This window comes from Oncorhynchus keta, chromosome 27, assembly GCF_023373465.1.
Source record: "Oncorhynchus keta strain PuntledgeMale-10-30-2019 chromosome 27, Oket_V2, whole genome shotgun sequence".
Classification (NCBI taxonomy): domain Eukaryota; kingdom Metazoa; phylum Chordata; class Actinopteri; order Salmoniformes; family Salmonidae; genus Oncorhynchus; species Oncorhynchus keta.
The window spans coordinates 37,496,870-37,513,306 of NC_068447.1; the positions used below are offsets into that span (position 1 = coordinate 37,496,870).

General features: G+C 40.0%; 2 protein-coding genes across 11 annotated transcripts; one reads left to right on the forward strand and one right to left on the reverse strand.

Moving 5' to 3' along the window:
- Positions 1 to 1,293: 1,293 nt before the first annotated feature.
- On the reverse strand, positions 1,294 to 4,798 carry LOC118359958 (DAZ-associated protein 2-like). Its single transcript, XM_035738907.2, has 4 exons — positions 4,620 to 4,798; positions 3,906 to 4,024; positions 3,533 to 3,775; positions 1,294 to 3,167 (listed from the first exon to the last, which is right to left on the reverse strand). Exons 1-4 carry the CDS (start codon positions 4,630 to 4,632, stop codon positions 3,039 to 3,041), a joined length of 504 nt encoding a protein of 167 aa, XP_035594800.1. The 5' UTR covers positions 4,633 to 4,798; the 3' UTR covers positions 1,294 to 3,038.
- Positions 4,799 to 5,826: 1,028 nt separating this feature from the next.
- On the forward strand, positions 5,827 to 16,391 carry LOC118359959 (POU domain, class 6, transcription factor 1-like). Of its 10 annotated transcripts, none has more exons than XM_035738910.2 (12): positions 5,827 to 6,203; positions 8,548 to 8,643; positions 9,089 to 9,133; positions 9,785 to 9,998; positions 10,125 to 10,270; positions 10,379 to 10,619; positions 10,763 to 10,971; positions 12,458 to 12,616; positions 12,857 to 13,099; positions 13,273 to 13,408; positions 13,603 to 13,771; positions 14,065 to 16,391. In XM_035738910.2, exons 2-12 carry the CDS (start codon positions 8,590 to 8,592, stop codon positions 14,411 to 14,413), a joined length of 1,965 nt encoding a protein of 654 aa, XP_035594803.1. In that variant the 5' UTR covers positions 5,827 to 6,203; positions 8,548 to 8,589; the 3' UTR covers positions 14,414 to 16,391. The 10 variants fall into 10 exon arrangements, with proteins under 10 accessions (XP_035594803.1, XP_035594801.1, XP_035594802.1 ...); XM_035738908.2 differs by having other exon boundaries at positions 5,828 to 6,203; positions 10,760 to 10,971; XM_035738909.2 differs by having other exon boundaries at positions 5,828 to 6,111; positions 10,760 to 10,971.
- The last annotated feature ends 46 nt before the right edge of the window (positions 16,392 to 16,437 follow it).

Sequence of the window (16,437 nt, forward strand, 5' to 3'; positions counted from 1 at the left end):
TTATTCTTATTCCATTATCCATACTTTACCAGTTGGTCAAAACTGTAAGGATTTGACTATTGTCTTTCTGGGCAGCAAAATGGGAAATATTGTATTGAATCTGTTACTATTACCAGCTAGAGATTGTATGATCTTATTGAAGTATCTGCCAAAGGTATTCAGTGACATGACAGACCTCAAGACTGCAGGTCAGATGTGGCAATAAAGCTTTTTCCTTTTTTCACTCATTGTTGAATGTCCTTACAGCTATAAGTGATAGGTGGATAGAACATTGAAGTGTCAATCTCACACCCCGCAATATGTATTTCAAACAAGGCTAGAGTTCATTTTCATCACAGGGAAGGTATTTATGCACTATAAACATTTAAACTCTTACAATTCGTACAGGGCCACTTGAGCTGCTTGAGTCCTGATGCTTGTCCAAAAAAAATCTAAATGACGGAGAAGAACAGCTAGCATTAAACCTTACTGTCCAAAATATTTTTCTAAATTTGTCATATTTTACTCTAAAAAAAACATGAAGTGCACCAAGTTCCTTTGCAAAGAGTTCTTTCTTCCAGACGCATGTTTCAGCAAACCAAAGTGACATCTCCTTAATCTTAAAAGAAAGTGTACCATAGACCATCAAATCACTTTAATACATACCCATATTATAAAAATGTTAAGAGAATCCCTGAACTATAAATGTCTGTATATCCTTTGTTTACTCCACACTGGCTGTGGTTGGCATGGCATCTACTGGTAAGCATTAGTACATCATATTGCTGGGTCTAAGCCACCATTATGTTGCTACATTAAACAATAGCCAGGTCTTGGACAAAGAAAACAAAAAAATGTAACATTTGAAGGAATATGTTTGTTTACATTTTGAAAGCCGTGACAGTTTTTAAATGGTATGAAGCATCAGCATGTATTTGGGAATGGGATACACAGTTACAGCTGTGCAAAATATGAGTGACATGATAACCATGTTTGGAATGGTGGCTGGTCATGTGATCAGTGTTACCAAGAACAGATGCAGTCTGATAATACATGTGCAAACAGGTTGCATGCTTGGCTAGCAGTTTACCAGACAGCTGGTCAACTGACCAAAGTGACCTGGAAATCACATTTCAGTGAAGACTACTTTATTTCCATGAGGGCTACAACTATCAAATCTTGGCTATTATGTCAGATACCCAGTGACATTCATTTCTATCCAAACAGGAGGAAAAATAAAGACCAAGGAATCATGTTTCGAACAAAATATCAAATTCTTGTATGCAGACATGGTCTCACAAACTAGATCAAACCTAGTGTTAGATATTTATTAAAGTTTATACAGTAGTTTAATTAGCAGCACAAGTGTATTGGAAAATAAACTGTGTCAACAGTTGTAAGCTCCACTGATGCAATGCATATTTTTTATTTATAAGAAAGTTTTCAGAAATAATGTGGCTTAACACTATATTAAACTAATTGGGAACAATAAGCAAGTGATTTTCTGCAGTCCTAAAACATTTAGGAACACCCCCATTTTGGAGTGAAAGTACATTTAAATGAATTCTAAAAAAGTTGGACAGGAAAGAGTAACATGCATAGCACTGTATTTGCAGGTTATTAGCATTTGTACTAAAAACAAGTAGCAAAATCTATTTCCAGCAGTGCACATAAATTAATGCTTGTGGTATTTCTATAAAAATTAGCAATGAAACATCTTTACAAAAATCAAAATTGTACAGAGCAAAAGTGCAAAAAAGCATGCAGAACCACCTAGTCACATTTACATTAAACATTTAAGCACCCCATTAAAAAATACAACAGCAATGCCAGCTCGAAGGTCTTAAGTACCATCAAAATAATCACTGCATCCTTAAATCTGATGTTTGCTTTTCAAAATGTGCCATATTTCAATTACTATAATTATAAGTCACAACCAAACATTTACTAGTGCAGTCTAGACCATTTCTTTGGTACAACCAGCTAATTGGTTATACTAACATTAACTAATAATTCAAACAAATCACTAAGATGTGCCCGAAAGTGATAAATATTTAAAGTAAACAAACCGGTTACATTGTAATTGAACCCTCACAGTCCTTATATATAATGAAGGATTAAAGTAAAGTGTTTAACTCTTAATAACCCCCTGATCTTAGATGATTCTCGTTTACATGACAGTGCTTTTAAGTGTTTAAGAACAGGTGGGTGCCATTTTTTTTTTTTACTTAAGGAAACCAAACACTGGGATGATGTACAAGTCTGGGTATCTGATTTAGAGGGAAAAAAACTAAAACGGCAAAAATTAAAACCAATAACTGCAAAAATGTAAAGCCAACCAACTCTTTCGATGATCCAAATCTCAACTTCATTCTACGTATTTTAAGTTAATTTGCTTTTATTTAAGTGACGGTGCTCTTTGGGACGCCGATTATGTTCATCTACGGTTGCCCAAGAAGGTACAGTAAACCACCATGGCATGTTATCTGGTAATCATTTTGTGATCCATTCTTGTTTGGGTTCTTGTTGTTTAACATACCAGTATTCTACTATACTACAGCAAGCGTCTATTTGATCCGATTTGATTAGGCCAACTGGGTCTATTCAACATGCCATGCAACAGCGAAAACTAAAGTATATATGATGCTCTACTTGGATCAGTAGCACTCTTTGTAAGGAAGACATTAGGCCAAGTCCAACGAGTGTTTATAAACATGAACATTAGTTATCAAGTACAAAATGGGGACAGTGCTAAGAGAGTAGATTGATGTCATGCATTAAAGAAAATATAACATGTGAAATGTGTTTTGACCTAAGACAGCAGCACTATCCTTGTAAGGTCAGGGAACAAGTTCAGCAGCCCAAATTATGAACCAGTAATTAGGACCATTTTGCTTACGAAGTGGAGTACTGTACCTTTTATCAGGGCTCTAAAATATTACATTCCGTTAGGTGATATCAGTATCCCCGAAAGGGGTTGGCGGATGGGACAGGAGAGGGCGTCATCATTTTGAATGAGGGAGAGAAGTAAGGGGAGAGGTTGCGGAAAATGCTGGCTGTTACCAGATGGTGTACCCGCCATTGGAGCCACCCACAAAGAAGTTGTTCTTGCGCTGTGTCATCATGACGTTGGCACCCTGCATGGCGGCCAGCTGAGCTGCATTAGGCATGTGGCCGGGAGGTGGGGGCTGTGATGCATTTAGGTGATGGGGAAGAAAGTCACATACATGAGTAACTTTACCAATATCTGTTAATCAATGCCACAGGATATATATTTGGCTCCAGCACAATATGAACATTGATTTATGATATAACCACATGACATTGTGTAACAATGGTCTGGGGTGTCAAACTCAATTCTTGGAAGGCTGAGTGTTGGCAGGTTTTCACCCCTCGTACGTATTAAGGTAATTGATTACTTCCCCTCATCAGGTTGTCTAGGTCTTAATTGGACACTTATTAAAAGGGAATAACAAAAACCAGCAAAATCACTGTCATCCAGGAATTGATTTTGACACCCCTGATATAGCCTAGGCGTTTTGAGGATACTCACTGGGATGGAAGCACTGTTGCTTTGACCAAAGCGAGCACCAGCATCATATCCTCCATCCACTAGCACAGTGGAGCCAGGGGGATACATGGCTCCCATGGGGTAGTACGCCATGGGGACATTGTGGCCCATTGGTCCAACAGCCATGGACTGGGGCAGTTGCATGTACATCTGAGTGCCAGGGTACTGAGACATTTGCTGTAGCTGGCCAGCCTGAGATGGGTGCACATACCTGGGCTGATAGATCTTTGGCGTAATGGAGAACATATGAAAAGGGGAGGGTTAGAGACAGTCGGTCAGTGCGTTTGTATTGATATGATTGGGAATACTATTCACAAAAGTAGTTAACATGTCTATTCCAAGTATAAATGGCTACCTCAGAATATGCAGGTGGGGCGTCTGAATAAGGTGGTGCCTGGGGAGACACTTGCATAGCAGGTGGGTAGATGGGTGCACTACTCTGCTGAGGGTACACAGCTTGCTGGGGATAAGAACCTGTGATACAAAAAACAATATTCTACTATTATCAATACGCACACTTGCTTTGTTTTACTCAATCACCACACAATAGCAAAACATTGAGGGCTAACGTAGTTTGTTAATCTACTACCAACCGGTCTAATTAAATAAACGGATAGGTAGCTAACATAACATAGAGAAAATACTTAATTCATCAATGGTGATTACAGTTAGCTAGCTAAGTTAATAATGTCACAACAAAACACTTACCCAACTGACAAAATAGTGACTATGACAAGTCCTAAAGCTAATTGCAAAAGCTAACTGGATAGTGGTATTGAGGTCAGAGTACGCGGCTACAAGCTAAATAGCATGTAGTAACTACAGCAAGCTTTCCAACGTTACGTATTGGGTAACATTAGCTAGCCGGCTACTTACATGTCGACTCCATTACGATTTAGACAGCAGTATCTACCTTAGTGGTTGGGCTAATTTATAAAGAAAAGGAAAATACGTCGGTCAAGTAAACATTTTAGTCTCGCTTGTTGGCTGGCTAACTAACCCTTGGCCGCTGTTGTTAGATAGCTAGCATGTGAGCTAATACAAAGGTTGTGGACGTTAGCTAAATTACCTTTGTTGTTCATTGTCCTGAATTGGTGTGTAGTTTAATGCGTCGAATACAATTATTCTGAAGTTAAAAGTATTTTATAGAAGGACCGTTTGAATACTAAAAATTGAGATTACAGTTCAGAGTTACGTGACCGTTCACTTCCTTGTTTTTCTCTAGATTTTTGTTGTGATGGTTGATGCAATTACGTCATATGTACTTAGCCACTCCCATTCTAGGGGTGAAAGTGCGTGCGCTGTTTAAGTTCTTTTACATTACCTAACTGGTTCAATTTACTTTGTAGTTTTCTTTATATTTAAAGTATATTTAAAGTACTGAAGGTACTCAACCAGATCTAGATATAAACTGTTGAATAACATTCAAGATAATTCAAATTAATATATTTGCTTTACGTTTCCGGCTGTTTATTCTGCTAGTCTTCAAATACTTCCTAGTCTAATAACCTATTTGACGTTGATCATTATAAAAAATAATTGGTTGCTTTTCTGATCCATAAGAAAACAATTGGGGGTACCTCACCACATCATCACTAATGCGCACCAGGGGGATGATATGTAGGATGATATAGCAATTTGATTCAAAATAATTTTATACACTATTCTGATCATTAAGTGACAGTTAGTAAATTCTTGGCAGGAATATTTCAGCTTCGATGATAGATCACATTGTGATTGAACAGACAGTAGAGAGCACTTGCCATGGGGCTAATTAAAGATTCAAAAAGCTCAGCTCTCCCTTTGAGCTCCATGGCAATACACTACAAATGCATGCAAATGCCAGTGTCTGCCAGCTGGCAAGAAAAATAGAGCGAAAACACACCAAGGTCTATTCCTCTAAGAGAAATGCAGTGAAATATGGTGCTCAGCATAGTAGGTCATATATAATCAATCAAAACTCTATACCAATGGTACATGTGATATGTGACAACAGGTTACTATTATCTAATGAAAACAGAAAGCCTTGGTATTTAGGGAAACCATTTATGCTCATGGGTGTGTCCTATCTGTCCAATGAAATAATTACTTCTGGACAGTATTTCTAGACCAGAGGACCCTTTTTGACCTCCTGGGGGAAAAGTTCCACGTAGTCTCTTTGCTGCGACATTATATTCTGTACCACAGATAAAAACAATATATAATTAAAAAAGCCAACGTGCTAAAAAACTATACTTTTAAATATGCACTTTCCCTTTAAGGCAGCCATGGCTCCTCTCAAGTCGAGGCAGATATTTTTCCATGCAAGATATCCCTTGCATAAATTATGTTCATGACGTAGGGCAAAAGGCCAGATTTGTTGTAATATTGGTGGTATTTTCCATTGGTCTTTACAGCAGAAGTAGATTTTAGATGGTATCTTGAGGAATATAGGTCATCTGAATTGTAGTACCGAAGGGACCGTCATTAAATATTAAGAAAGAAAGGATCTTCACGTTGCCAACCCTCCTTATCAATGCAAATGCCTCTTTTGTGTGCAGCCATAGCGCCTATCTGGAGCGGTGAGATTAATTTTTTATTATATGTGACTAAAACAAACTGTGGCAAAGATTTTTAAAAGAGGAGAACCTCAGAAAATAAGACACATTTTACGGTAAGTTGCTTTGCTTTGCTTTCAGTTTAAGACTTCCATCCGCTATAGTGCGACGAAATGGCGAGAGGAGATTCGTTTTTTTGTTAATATGCAATGCTCTTAATTAGCATAATTTATATATTTATGATAAAGAGAGGGAAATACATAAAATGCAGACCCCAGGCATGGAATAGCGGGTGATTTTTGTCGCGGCATATTTTATGGGTAAAATCGTGTCCTCAAATAAGTACACGGCGATACTTTTATTGCGGCTAGATTGTGGGTGGTGTTCGGGGATCAACACCTGCTGAAGTTCTGACAGATATATAATTTCTGTGTTGGAGTGTCCTGCGCTGCACTGATCTTTTTAATGTTACGTTAAAATATTTGATAATCAAATAGTCATTTTTCAGCTGTCACCATTCTAGAAAGCTAGATGTTTTGGGCGGACATACTGTAGGAGGGCCTATCTTCTAGGGCTAGGCCACCTATTATCAAGAAGCTGCCTATTCTTGGTGCATTATTCATATGTTTAATTTGACACAGACTTTGCCTTCATGAAAAATCAAGTCATAAAGTATATTCTTACTGTGTGTGTGCACCCCTGTAGTCCCCAGTACAAGTAGGCCTACACTCTGTCCAGACTAAATCTCCTAGTAAATCTCCTAGTTCTATTTCTAGTGCTGTCACTCTTGAGGCATCATATGGTTAGTTGTTTTTATACTCTTTAACTTACGAATGGGCAAATTTGATTTGGGCGGGGGCCACAAAAAAAATCGGAACTCATCATGAGGAGCCACAGTGGCTCGCGGGTCTGTGTACCGACATCCATACACATGCCGTCGGCCTTTTTGGGGCCCGAAGCGAAATATTCTAACTCAACAGAAAGTTGAGACCCCGACTGTCTCCCCACCCCCAACCCAAAATAAATATACATACAGTACCAGTCAAGTTTGGACACACCTACTCATTCAAGTGTTTTTCTTTATTTTTACTATTTCATACATTGTAGAATAATAGTGAAGACATCAAAACTATGAAATAACACATATGGATTTATGTAGTTACCAAAAAAAGTGTTAAACAAATCAAAATACATTTTATATTTGAGATTCCTCAAAGTAGCCACCCTTTGATTTGATGACAGCTTTGCACACTCTTGGCACTCTCTCAACCAGCTTCACGAGGAATGCTTTTCCAACAGTCTTGAAGGAGTTCCCAGATTTTCTGAGCACTTGTTGGCTGTTGTTCCTTCACTCTGCAGTCCAACTCAACCCAAACCATCTCAATTGGGTTGAGGTCAGGTGATTGTGGAGACCAGGTCATCTGATGGAGCGCTCCATCACTCTCCTTCTTGGTCAAATAGCCCTTACACAGCCTGGAGGTGTGTTGGGTCATTGTACTGTTGAAAACAAATGATAGTCCCACTAAGCGCAAAAATCTGGAACCAAAAATCTCATATGTGGACTCATCAGACCAATGGACAAATTTCCACCGGTCTAATGTCCATTGCTTGTGTTTCTTGGCCTAAGCAAGACTCTTCTTCTTATTGGTGTCCTTTAGTTGTGGTTTCTTTGCAGCAATTCGACCACGAAGGCCTGATTCTTGCAGTCTCCTCTGAACAGTTGATATTTATCTGTTACTTGAACATTTATTTGGACTGCAATCTGAGGAGCAGTTAAATCTAATGAACTTATCCTCTGCAGTAGAGGTAACTCTGGGTCTTCCTTTCCTGTGGCGGTCCTCATGAGAGCCAGTTTCATCATAGCGCTTGATGGTTTTTGCGACTGCATTTGAAGAAACTTTCAAAGTTCTTGAAATTTTCCATATTGACTGACCTTCATGACTCAAAGTAATGATGGACTGTTGTTTCTCTTTGCTTATTTGAGCTGTTCTTGTCATAATATGGACTTGGTCTTTTACCAAATAGGGCTGTCTTCTGTGTACCACCCCTACCTTGTCACAACACAACTGATTGGCTCAAACGCATTAAGAAGGAAATTCATTATTTTAAAAAGTGACACCTGTTAATTGAAATGCATTCCAGCTTACTACTTCATGAAGCTGGTTGAGAGAATGCCAAGAGTGTGCAAAGCTGTCATCAAGTCAAAGGGTGGATACTTAGAAGAATCTCAAATATATTTAGATTTTTGTAACACTTTTTTGTTTACTACATTATTCCATATGTGTTATTTCATCGTTTTGATGTCTTCACTATTATTCTACAATGTAGAACATAATAAAAAATAAACCTTTAATGAGTAGGTGTGTCCAAACTTTTGACTGGTACTGTAGATGGGAAAACACAATTCACATAGGCTAACCTGGTAGTTTTGATGGTACAGTATTCTTTCTACTTTCTTAGAATGTCAAGACAGTGACTGCTTGGTGGTGAGAGCACTGAACCATGGACCTTCAGGATCTCCCTGCTGCTGACACACCCCTCACTGTCAATGAACAGGTACCACTAACCTCAATGTCAACACGACCTGATATCACGTTAGTAACACACCCCTGCCCAACTTTAAAAGTCTGTGTTGCCTCTCCTTCATAGTTCTCTGTCATAAGCTGTTGCCACCTCCATGTCACCATATATTTGGAGTGATTAACCCCACACGCTCATCTTGAGGTTGATATACTGTATGTTCACTCCGGCTGTGTCCTTTACACTCATAGTCAGCAAACTATAAAGCAATTTATAATGTTTTGGTTGCGAGGGGAGCTCTCAGAAAGCATTGCTTGAGATGCTTGTTGGCTGATGCTCTTTGTTGTAGTTTTGTTGTACCGATGTTTTTTTTCCCATTTGTGTGCTTTTGTTTTGGTTCATTGTGTCCTAACGTGTGTGTGCTTGGCCTCTCTGTTGTTCTCCTTAGCCATTCACTGTCTGACTGCAGACATTTTTTCAGCCATTAGGTTCCTGCCCATTGAAATTCCTTACCAAAAACAACCAGGTATGCTTTGTCTCTCTGTCTGCACCTTGCCCTCCAGCTCAGGTTTTCTGTGCCTCTCCTTCACATCTTTCATGGCTGCATCCACGCATGCATCATGTCTTTGCTTAGTTATATTTACTAATAATATACACATTGGATTATTAGTATAAGGAAATGGAGAGGGAGTAGCTGACCACCATTGTTGACAAAACACGATGACAGGTTATGCTCCTGTGGCATGGTTTTGCACGTGTAAACTCATGTTCTGTTCTACAAGTAACCAATAGACATTGTCCTCTACCTGGGTTGTCTCAGTCGATAGAGACCGACTGGTATGGCAACATCTGATAATTTGAGTGGAGGTACACTGAGCCTAGCCTGGATGTATATGCCTTATAATTATATTATTACTACATAATGAAATATATTCCTGGTCATGGCTCAGAGCAAAAACATTTACGCTGCTGGGAGTCATTTATTGTGTAGTTGCGTGACTTGTGCTTGTATTCCAATTAAGCTTATCTCAGCAGGAGTGCTGATCTACGACCAGGTCTCTCATTTCCATGTAGTCTTATTCATATGATCTAAAAGGCAAAACTGATCCTAGATCAGCACCCCTACTCTGAGACACTTTTTAAAATTTGAGCCCCGGTCTTGTGTTCTGCTGCACAGGTGATAGTGATGTCTGGTCATGAGACGATCCGTGTCCTGGAAGTGGAGGTAGATCAAGCCTCTCTTCCATCCTCAATGCCTGATGGGAGGGCTGATTTGGGGGGTGAGAATGTGAGTAATCAGGCTAAGCAACCTGAGGCAGGAACACAGGACAGCCCGCCAGCACCCCACAACACTGGGGGAGTAGGTGAGCCCTTTGTAGGATACCGATACGGTAGGTTAGACTCCATGCAATACAGGCTAAACTGCATCTTGTTTAATGCTGCAGTGTAAAAATGCTTTAAGAGTGATGTGTGCTGATGGTAGACAAACACAGTGTGTTCTCTCTCTGTGCTATCAGTGCTGGGGGACCAGGTGGTGGCTGTCGATTCTGCAGCCTCTGCGGTCCAGACTCTTGCTCAGACTGCAGTTCCCATCAGTGTCTCCCTGTCACAGCCACAGGCCACCATGCCCATCACTGTGCAGAACTTGCAGGGCTGTCAACAGGTGAGAACAATTAAACAAACAAAAAACATGTGTCATGTGTGGTTCCTTCATCTGCCAATAATTTGGATCTTATTTATTTCTAATAAACCCCATCCTCCTTCCCTGTAGGTCCTGACCCAGGATGGTCTGGCCACTCTGATGACAGGGATGATGGCCCAGACAGGCTCCCTGGGCCAGCCCCTGCTCATCCCCCTCAGCATGGCAGGGTCCATGGGGGGCCAGGGCCTGGCTGTCCTCACCTTTCCCACCAGCAACGTAGCCACACTCCCTGGCCTTTCAGCTGCCAGCCAGTCCGGAGGCCTCCTCAAACTACCCTTTGCCGGCTTGCAAGGCTTACAGGGCTTGCAAAGTAAGACGGTAGACATACACACTTCACAGAATGTGAATCTCTGCATTCATCCACATTGAATCAACAGTCAATATTTTTTTGCCTACCACATGGGGGACAGTGATGCTTTATCAGTATGTGTTTGGGTTCTTCTTCCCCAGCAGCCACTGTGCTAAACCCTGTCCAGACCCAGCAGGCGGTTTTCCAGTCTCAGACAGCATCACTACAGCAGGTCCAGGCAGCTATGCAGCAGGCTCAGCAGAACACGCAGGTGGCTGCAGCACAACTGACCCAGGCCATGCCGTCCGTCTCTCAGCCCAGTGTGTCTGTGTCAACACTCCAGTCTGCAGGCCTCTCCATCAACCCTGCCATTGTAAGAATGTGTTTCTGTATTATCGTGTATGTGAGTTAACCCTTTACACTCATGGAAATTGGCCTGCAGCATATGGATGGGGCTAAATTGAAATATTTCTTAGAGAATAAATATGGAGAATAAATTATTAGACCAAAGTTGAGGACACAACAGTTCACCTGACACAAACATTACACTGGTCATTTTATATGTATTTCCTATGTAATTTCAATGCACTTTCAGGACTCTAAGAATAATCTTCAACAATAAGTTTTTTAAAATGTTCATCTCTCCTAGCTGTGGCTTTGAGGAACTAGAGCAAGCACACTTGTTATGTTTGGAACACAACACTGCATCCCCGCCATTACCGTAGTTGTTTACACAATCCAAAGACAGCCCATTATAAATCGCAGTCTGGGTCAGGTAGGCATCATTTGAAAGCTTGTTCTATTGCCAACATGACTAAGTTATAAAGTACGATCTTACAGTGTAAGTCGTTCACAGGGCAATTCAGAGAAGTGGATCGTAATTTTGGTGCGCATAGAAAGGAGTCTTGTATGCATTCAGGTGTGTGTTCTGTAGCGGATTTTCTTCACAATAGACAAACAAGATCATTCTATTCAGAACAACCCAGGGTATGACACCATGTCGTCTTGTAACTGTACATCAAACATAACAGTTGTCACTGTATATGACATGAGTTTTACACTCTTAGAAGAAAAGGTGCTATGTGACATTTTAAAGGGTTATTCGGCTGTCCCCCTAGGAGAACCCTTTGAAGAACCCTTTTTGGTTGCAGGTGGAACCTATATTGTAGATCCCTTTCTACAGAGGGTTCTACATAGAACCCAAAAGGTTTCTATCTGGAACCAATGAGGGTTCTCCTATGAGGACAGCCAATTAACTGTTTTGGAACCCATTTTTCTAAGAGTGTTTGATATGAAAATGTGAAGCGCTCATTTGGACTCATGGGTGTTTGGTCTGCTTGTATGACATCAAAGTGGTATTTCTTATAATCCTCAATGTCTCATCTTTCAAAATACATTGAGTCCTCTTAATTTACAGCATTTCCCTTACTCAGGCAACAAAACATTTGTAAAAGTTGACCAATTAGCGGTAGGATGGGGGCAACATCTTGTCGCATGCGGTGCTCAAGTTCAGAACGGCTGTCAAAACCCATATAGAGCTGTGAAGCGCAGAACCTGAACTCTGATGTAATTTATAGCATGTTACTGTATAGCTACTGCATTATAATTTAGGCGCTTGTCAGTGCCCAAATCTGCCATTTCCAACCTGTATACAGGTACGCGTGTAAAGGGTTAACGTGATGTGCGTGTATTTGTTTTTCTGACCTACACGTGTGTTTTGGATTGCTGATCAGCAAGCCACGTTTTTCACTTTAAAGTTTGTATAACTTGAGCAGATGGTTTAATATTTCCTTGTTGTTCATCCACACTGTTGAATATATTGTACCTTGTATTCAAAATTATGACATTATCGATAGTAGAACAATATGTTCTGGATGCCTCCGTTTCTCTCCTCTCAGATCAGTGCTGCGTCTCTAGGAGCTCAGCCTCAGTTCATCAGCTCTCTCACTTCCACTCCCATCATCACCAGTGCCATGTCTGGAATCACCAGCCAGATCATCACCAACGCACAGGGACAGGTGGGTTATAGTGCAAACATAACTACCAAGCAAACATGCTCACTATTTTTCAAGGATCTAAATAACAATCACACAATTTCAACTAATGTGTTATGACTGTTATTATAGATTTATAAACTTGTATTTATTTTAAAGTTTATAGTATTATGATAATCAGTTAATGAAGAACTTATAAAATATTGCTAAATTATTTTGTATAGTACCAATGAATAAATACAATTCTCTAAATATGGCATCCAGGTGATTGGAACCATCCCCCTGATGCTGAACCCTGCCTCACTGACAGGGGGGGCTGCTACTCAGGCTCTGAATCTCCAGGGCTTTCAAGGCCTGCAGGTCCAGACAGTCCAGCCACAGTTGGTTCTGAACAACCAGGGCCAGATCATTGCCACCATAGGAAATGGACCTGCTACAGTCCCCACTTCTGCTGCTATTATTCCCAAGCATAATGTTCCTGTGACATTCTCGAAGCCCAGCACCCAGGTACCCCTCTCCACCAATTCTGTCCTTATGAGTGCTCCATCAGAATTTCAGAAAAATTGGAAATGCTGTTTTTATGTGGTGTTGGTTGAAATTGGTTTAATGTGAGAATGGTGAGTCTTTTTCGCCTTTTGGATGTTACCATTAATCCATTGCTGACAGAAATTTCCCCTCAGGCTCAGGTAACAACTGTTACGCAATCACCTGTGGTCATCGCCCCACAACCGTTTGCAATGAAGACAGTCACTCCAATCTCCTCCTCAGTCCCTATCACCTGTGGAGACACACCCACCGTGGGACAGCTCGTCAGCAGTACGTGGTTCACATTTGTAAAAAAATGTTTCATGAATTAAATCCTATATTTAACCAGGGAAGTCACATTGACATTTACATATTTTTCAAGTGAACCCAGCCAAGGAAAAGCAGCAGCTTCTCTCGAAACATAGAAATATCGACCTACCTACTTGTAAAAAATATCTATCTGCTTTGTCTATTCGCATTTTTAGAGCCACAGCAAGGGTGCACGGATGAGGAGGGCATTAATCTGGAAGAGATTCGAGAGTTTGCCAAGAACTTCAAGATCCGCCGGCTGTCCCTGGGGCTGACGCAGACACAAGTGGGACAGGCCCTGACGGCTACAGAGGGCCCGGCCTACAGCCAGTCTGCCATCTGCAGGTAAACTCCTCTGGTCTACTGGGTGGGGTGGTTGCAGGCATCACAGTAGGAGGTTTCTGAAATCCATTCTATCAAATATGATAAATAGTGTACGTTGGTGTGCTATGGACATTGTATTTCAAGGGTTATATTTTTAAAGTGTTGATACTATAGTAGGAATGTTACAGGATAGTAGCTCTGACACTTAAATAAAGATGAACTGGGGTTCAGGTATTTTTTTGTAGATGCGGGGTTCAATCTGGTTGATCAGAGGCTACTGTGTAGCTGAGTTTCTAAGTTGTTGCTTCTTGCAGGTTTGAGAAGCTGGACATTACACCCAAGAGTGCTCAGAAACTGAAGCCCGTGCTGGAGCGGTGGCTGGCCGAAGCAGAGCTATGGAACCAAAAGGGTCAGCAGAATTTGATGGAATTTGTGGGTGGTGAGCCGTCCAAGAAACGCAAGCGTCGCACCAGCTTCACCCCGCAGGCCATCGAAGTGCTCAACACCTACTTTGAGAAGAATGCCCTGCCAACGGGCCAGGAGATTACGGAAATCGCTAAGGAGCTCAACTACGACCGTGAGGTTGTCCGTGTATGGTTCTGCAACAGGCGGCAGACACTGAAAAACACCAGCAAGATCAATGTGTTTCAAGTTCAGCCTTAAGCCTGTGCAGTAAGCGGCCGTTGACTAGTAGGAAAGTTGGAAGGACAGCATAATCAGCTCAAGAAAAACGTTTTGTAAAGACCGTAACACAGTCAAGCTTAGTAAGTAAAAAATTATATGGACTTTGGGAAGGATAAGGACACTGAATGACACTTGAACTGAGTCTTACTATATGGACATAGAAAACTCAGTTATCTCTTTTTGTTTTGATGTATGTGTGGGGGGGAGTGAAAGAAAGACATTGCATGTGAAACGTGATTGGGTTAATGTTCACAGACCCTCTATTGTCAGTTTGACAACCTCTTGTTTCATTTATTGATATATTATGCCATTTGTAAAGCAATGGCTAGAATTTTGATACACCTGGTTTTATACACTTACCATACCATTTTGTAAGTGGCTGTCTATGAATTTTATAGCAATGGCCTTTAAAGATATTTGCTTACAGTTGTACAACATCCAATCAATCTATTCTGGCATTATGCGGGTGCCACCAAAAATATAGGTTTGGAACTGGTACGCACAATATTTGTGCGTCTAACTTTCTCACTCATCACTATTCACGATTCATTCAGGATTATCCGTAATCATGGTAGAAGTGTTTAGAAACATATTATTTTCTTATTTACAATAACAGTTACTCCAAATTGAAACAATACATTACTTACCATTCATTTCTATTTGGCATAAAATAATCTGAAACACAACCAAAACATAAACAGCAAATGCATCCAAAAGCAATGCCCCTTTGTTTACCATAGTGAAGGTTCTCATTTTGGATTAGTTCACCTATAAAGACACACATACATTATTTCAAATAGTTAGCAGATGTCAGCCCAGCATGGTCCATCAGCAGACGTCACACAGTGAAGAGTTTAAAACATTGCCTGTCTCAATTGAGTCAGGTGTCCGTGTGGTTGAATGTGTACTGTATATTGAGAATACTTACATGACAAAAATACTTATCTAATTAAATCAAATTGATTGAATAATAAAACATGACTATGTGAATTAATTGATTCATATGTTGTAGTTTTTTAAAATTATTATTCATGTATATGAAATACGGATTCTTAGCTAAAAGGAATGGTATTTTAGGGACAAACAAAAATTGAAGGAACTAATGGCTTCCCTGCCCTTTTCTATAACCTCGTAATTGTTTGCACTTTAGAGATAACTTATCTCAAACAAGATAACTAATGAAAAGCCTTGATTGCAGGTGCGTGCAGTCGACTGCAATGGAAGGATACAGCTTTGTAGGCTGGCAAAAGCTAAATAAAGTGTATTACATTTGAATCTTCATTGGTTTTTATGTCTGGTCTATCCAACATATTTGAAAATGTAGCAAATGGCAACTGGTTACCCAGCATATTTAAGTGGTTGATAATGTTTTGCTTGACATACATATGCTAACAATTTTTAATGGTCAAACTTCTATGAGCTTGTATGGTACATGACCGAATGAGAATAAACTACAATATTTAGTCCTTTGTGGTCCCAAATGAATATAATTCATATTCTGATGTTTGTCTATGTCTGATATGCCATGCTGAACCGTGTAATTCATTTGTTCCCCATAATTGCCTTTTAAGATTGATATTATGTTTTCAGAGAGGAAGAAAATAACTGCTATATGAATCATGTGTTATGTTACACAACTGCCATTTCCGAGGTAGCTATAACCTAAAATGTTTTTTCGGATTCTCCCCAGTGAATTGTCTTTTGTCTGAAAAATGTTGAGATGACAGAATGCAAATGCAAATCCAATGTCAACACAGTTTAATAGTGTAGTTTTCAGATTTTAACTATATCACACATTTTGTTGATGTTGGACATAACAAATATTATTTACACTTGTTGTATAAGGTGTGCAGTATAGAACCAGCAATACATTTGAATAGATGAGGTCATGAGAGTGACTATTATGTGATTTCTGATCTGGGCATTCTCTGCCAAATAAAGGCTTACTGAACACTGAGTTTTTTTATTGTCTTGACTTAAAAAATAGGTCCAAATCACACAAG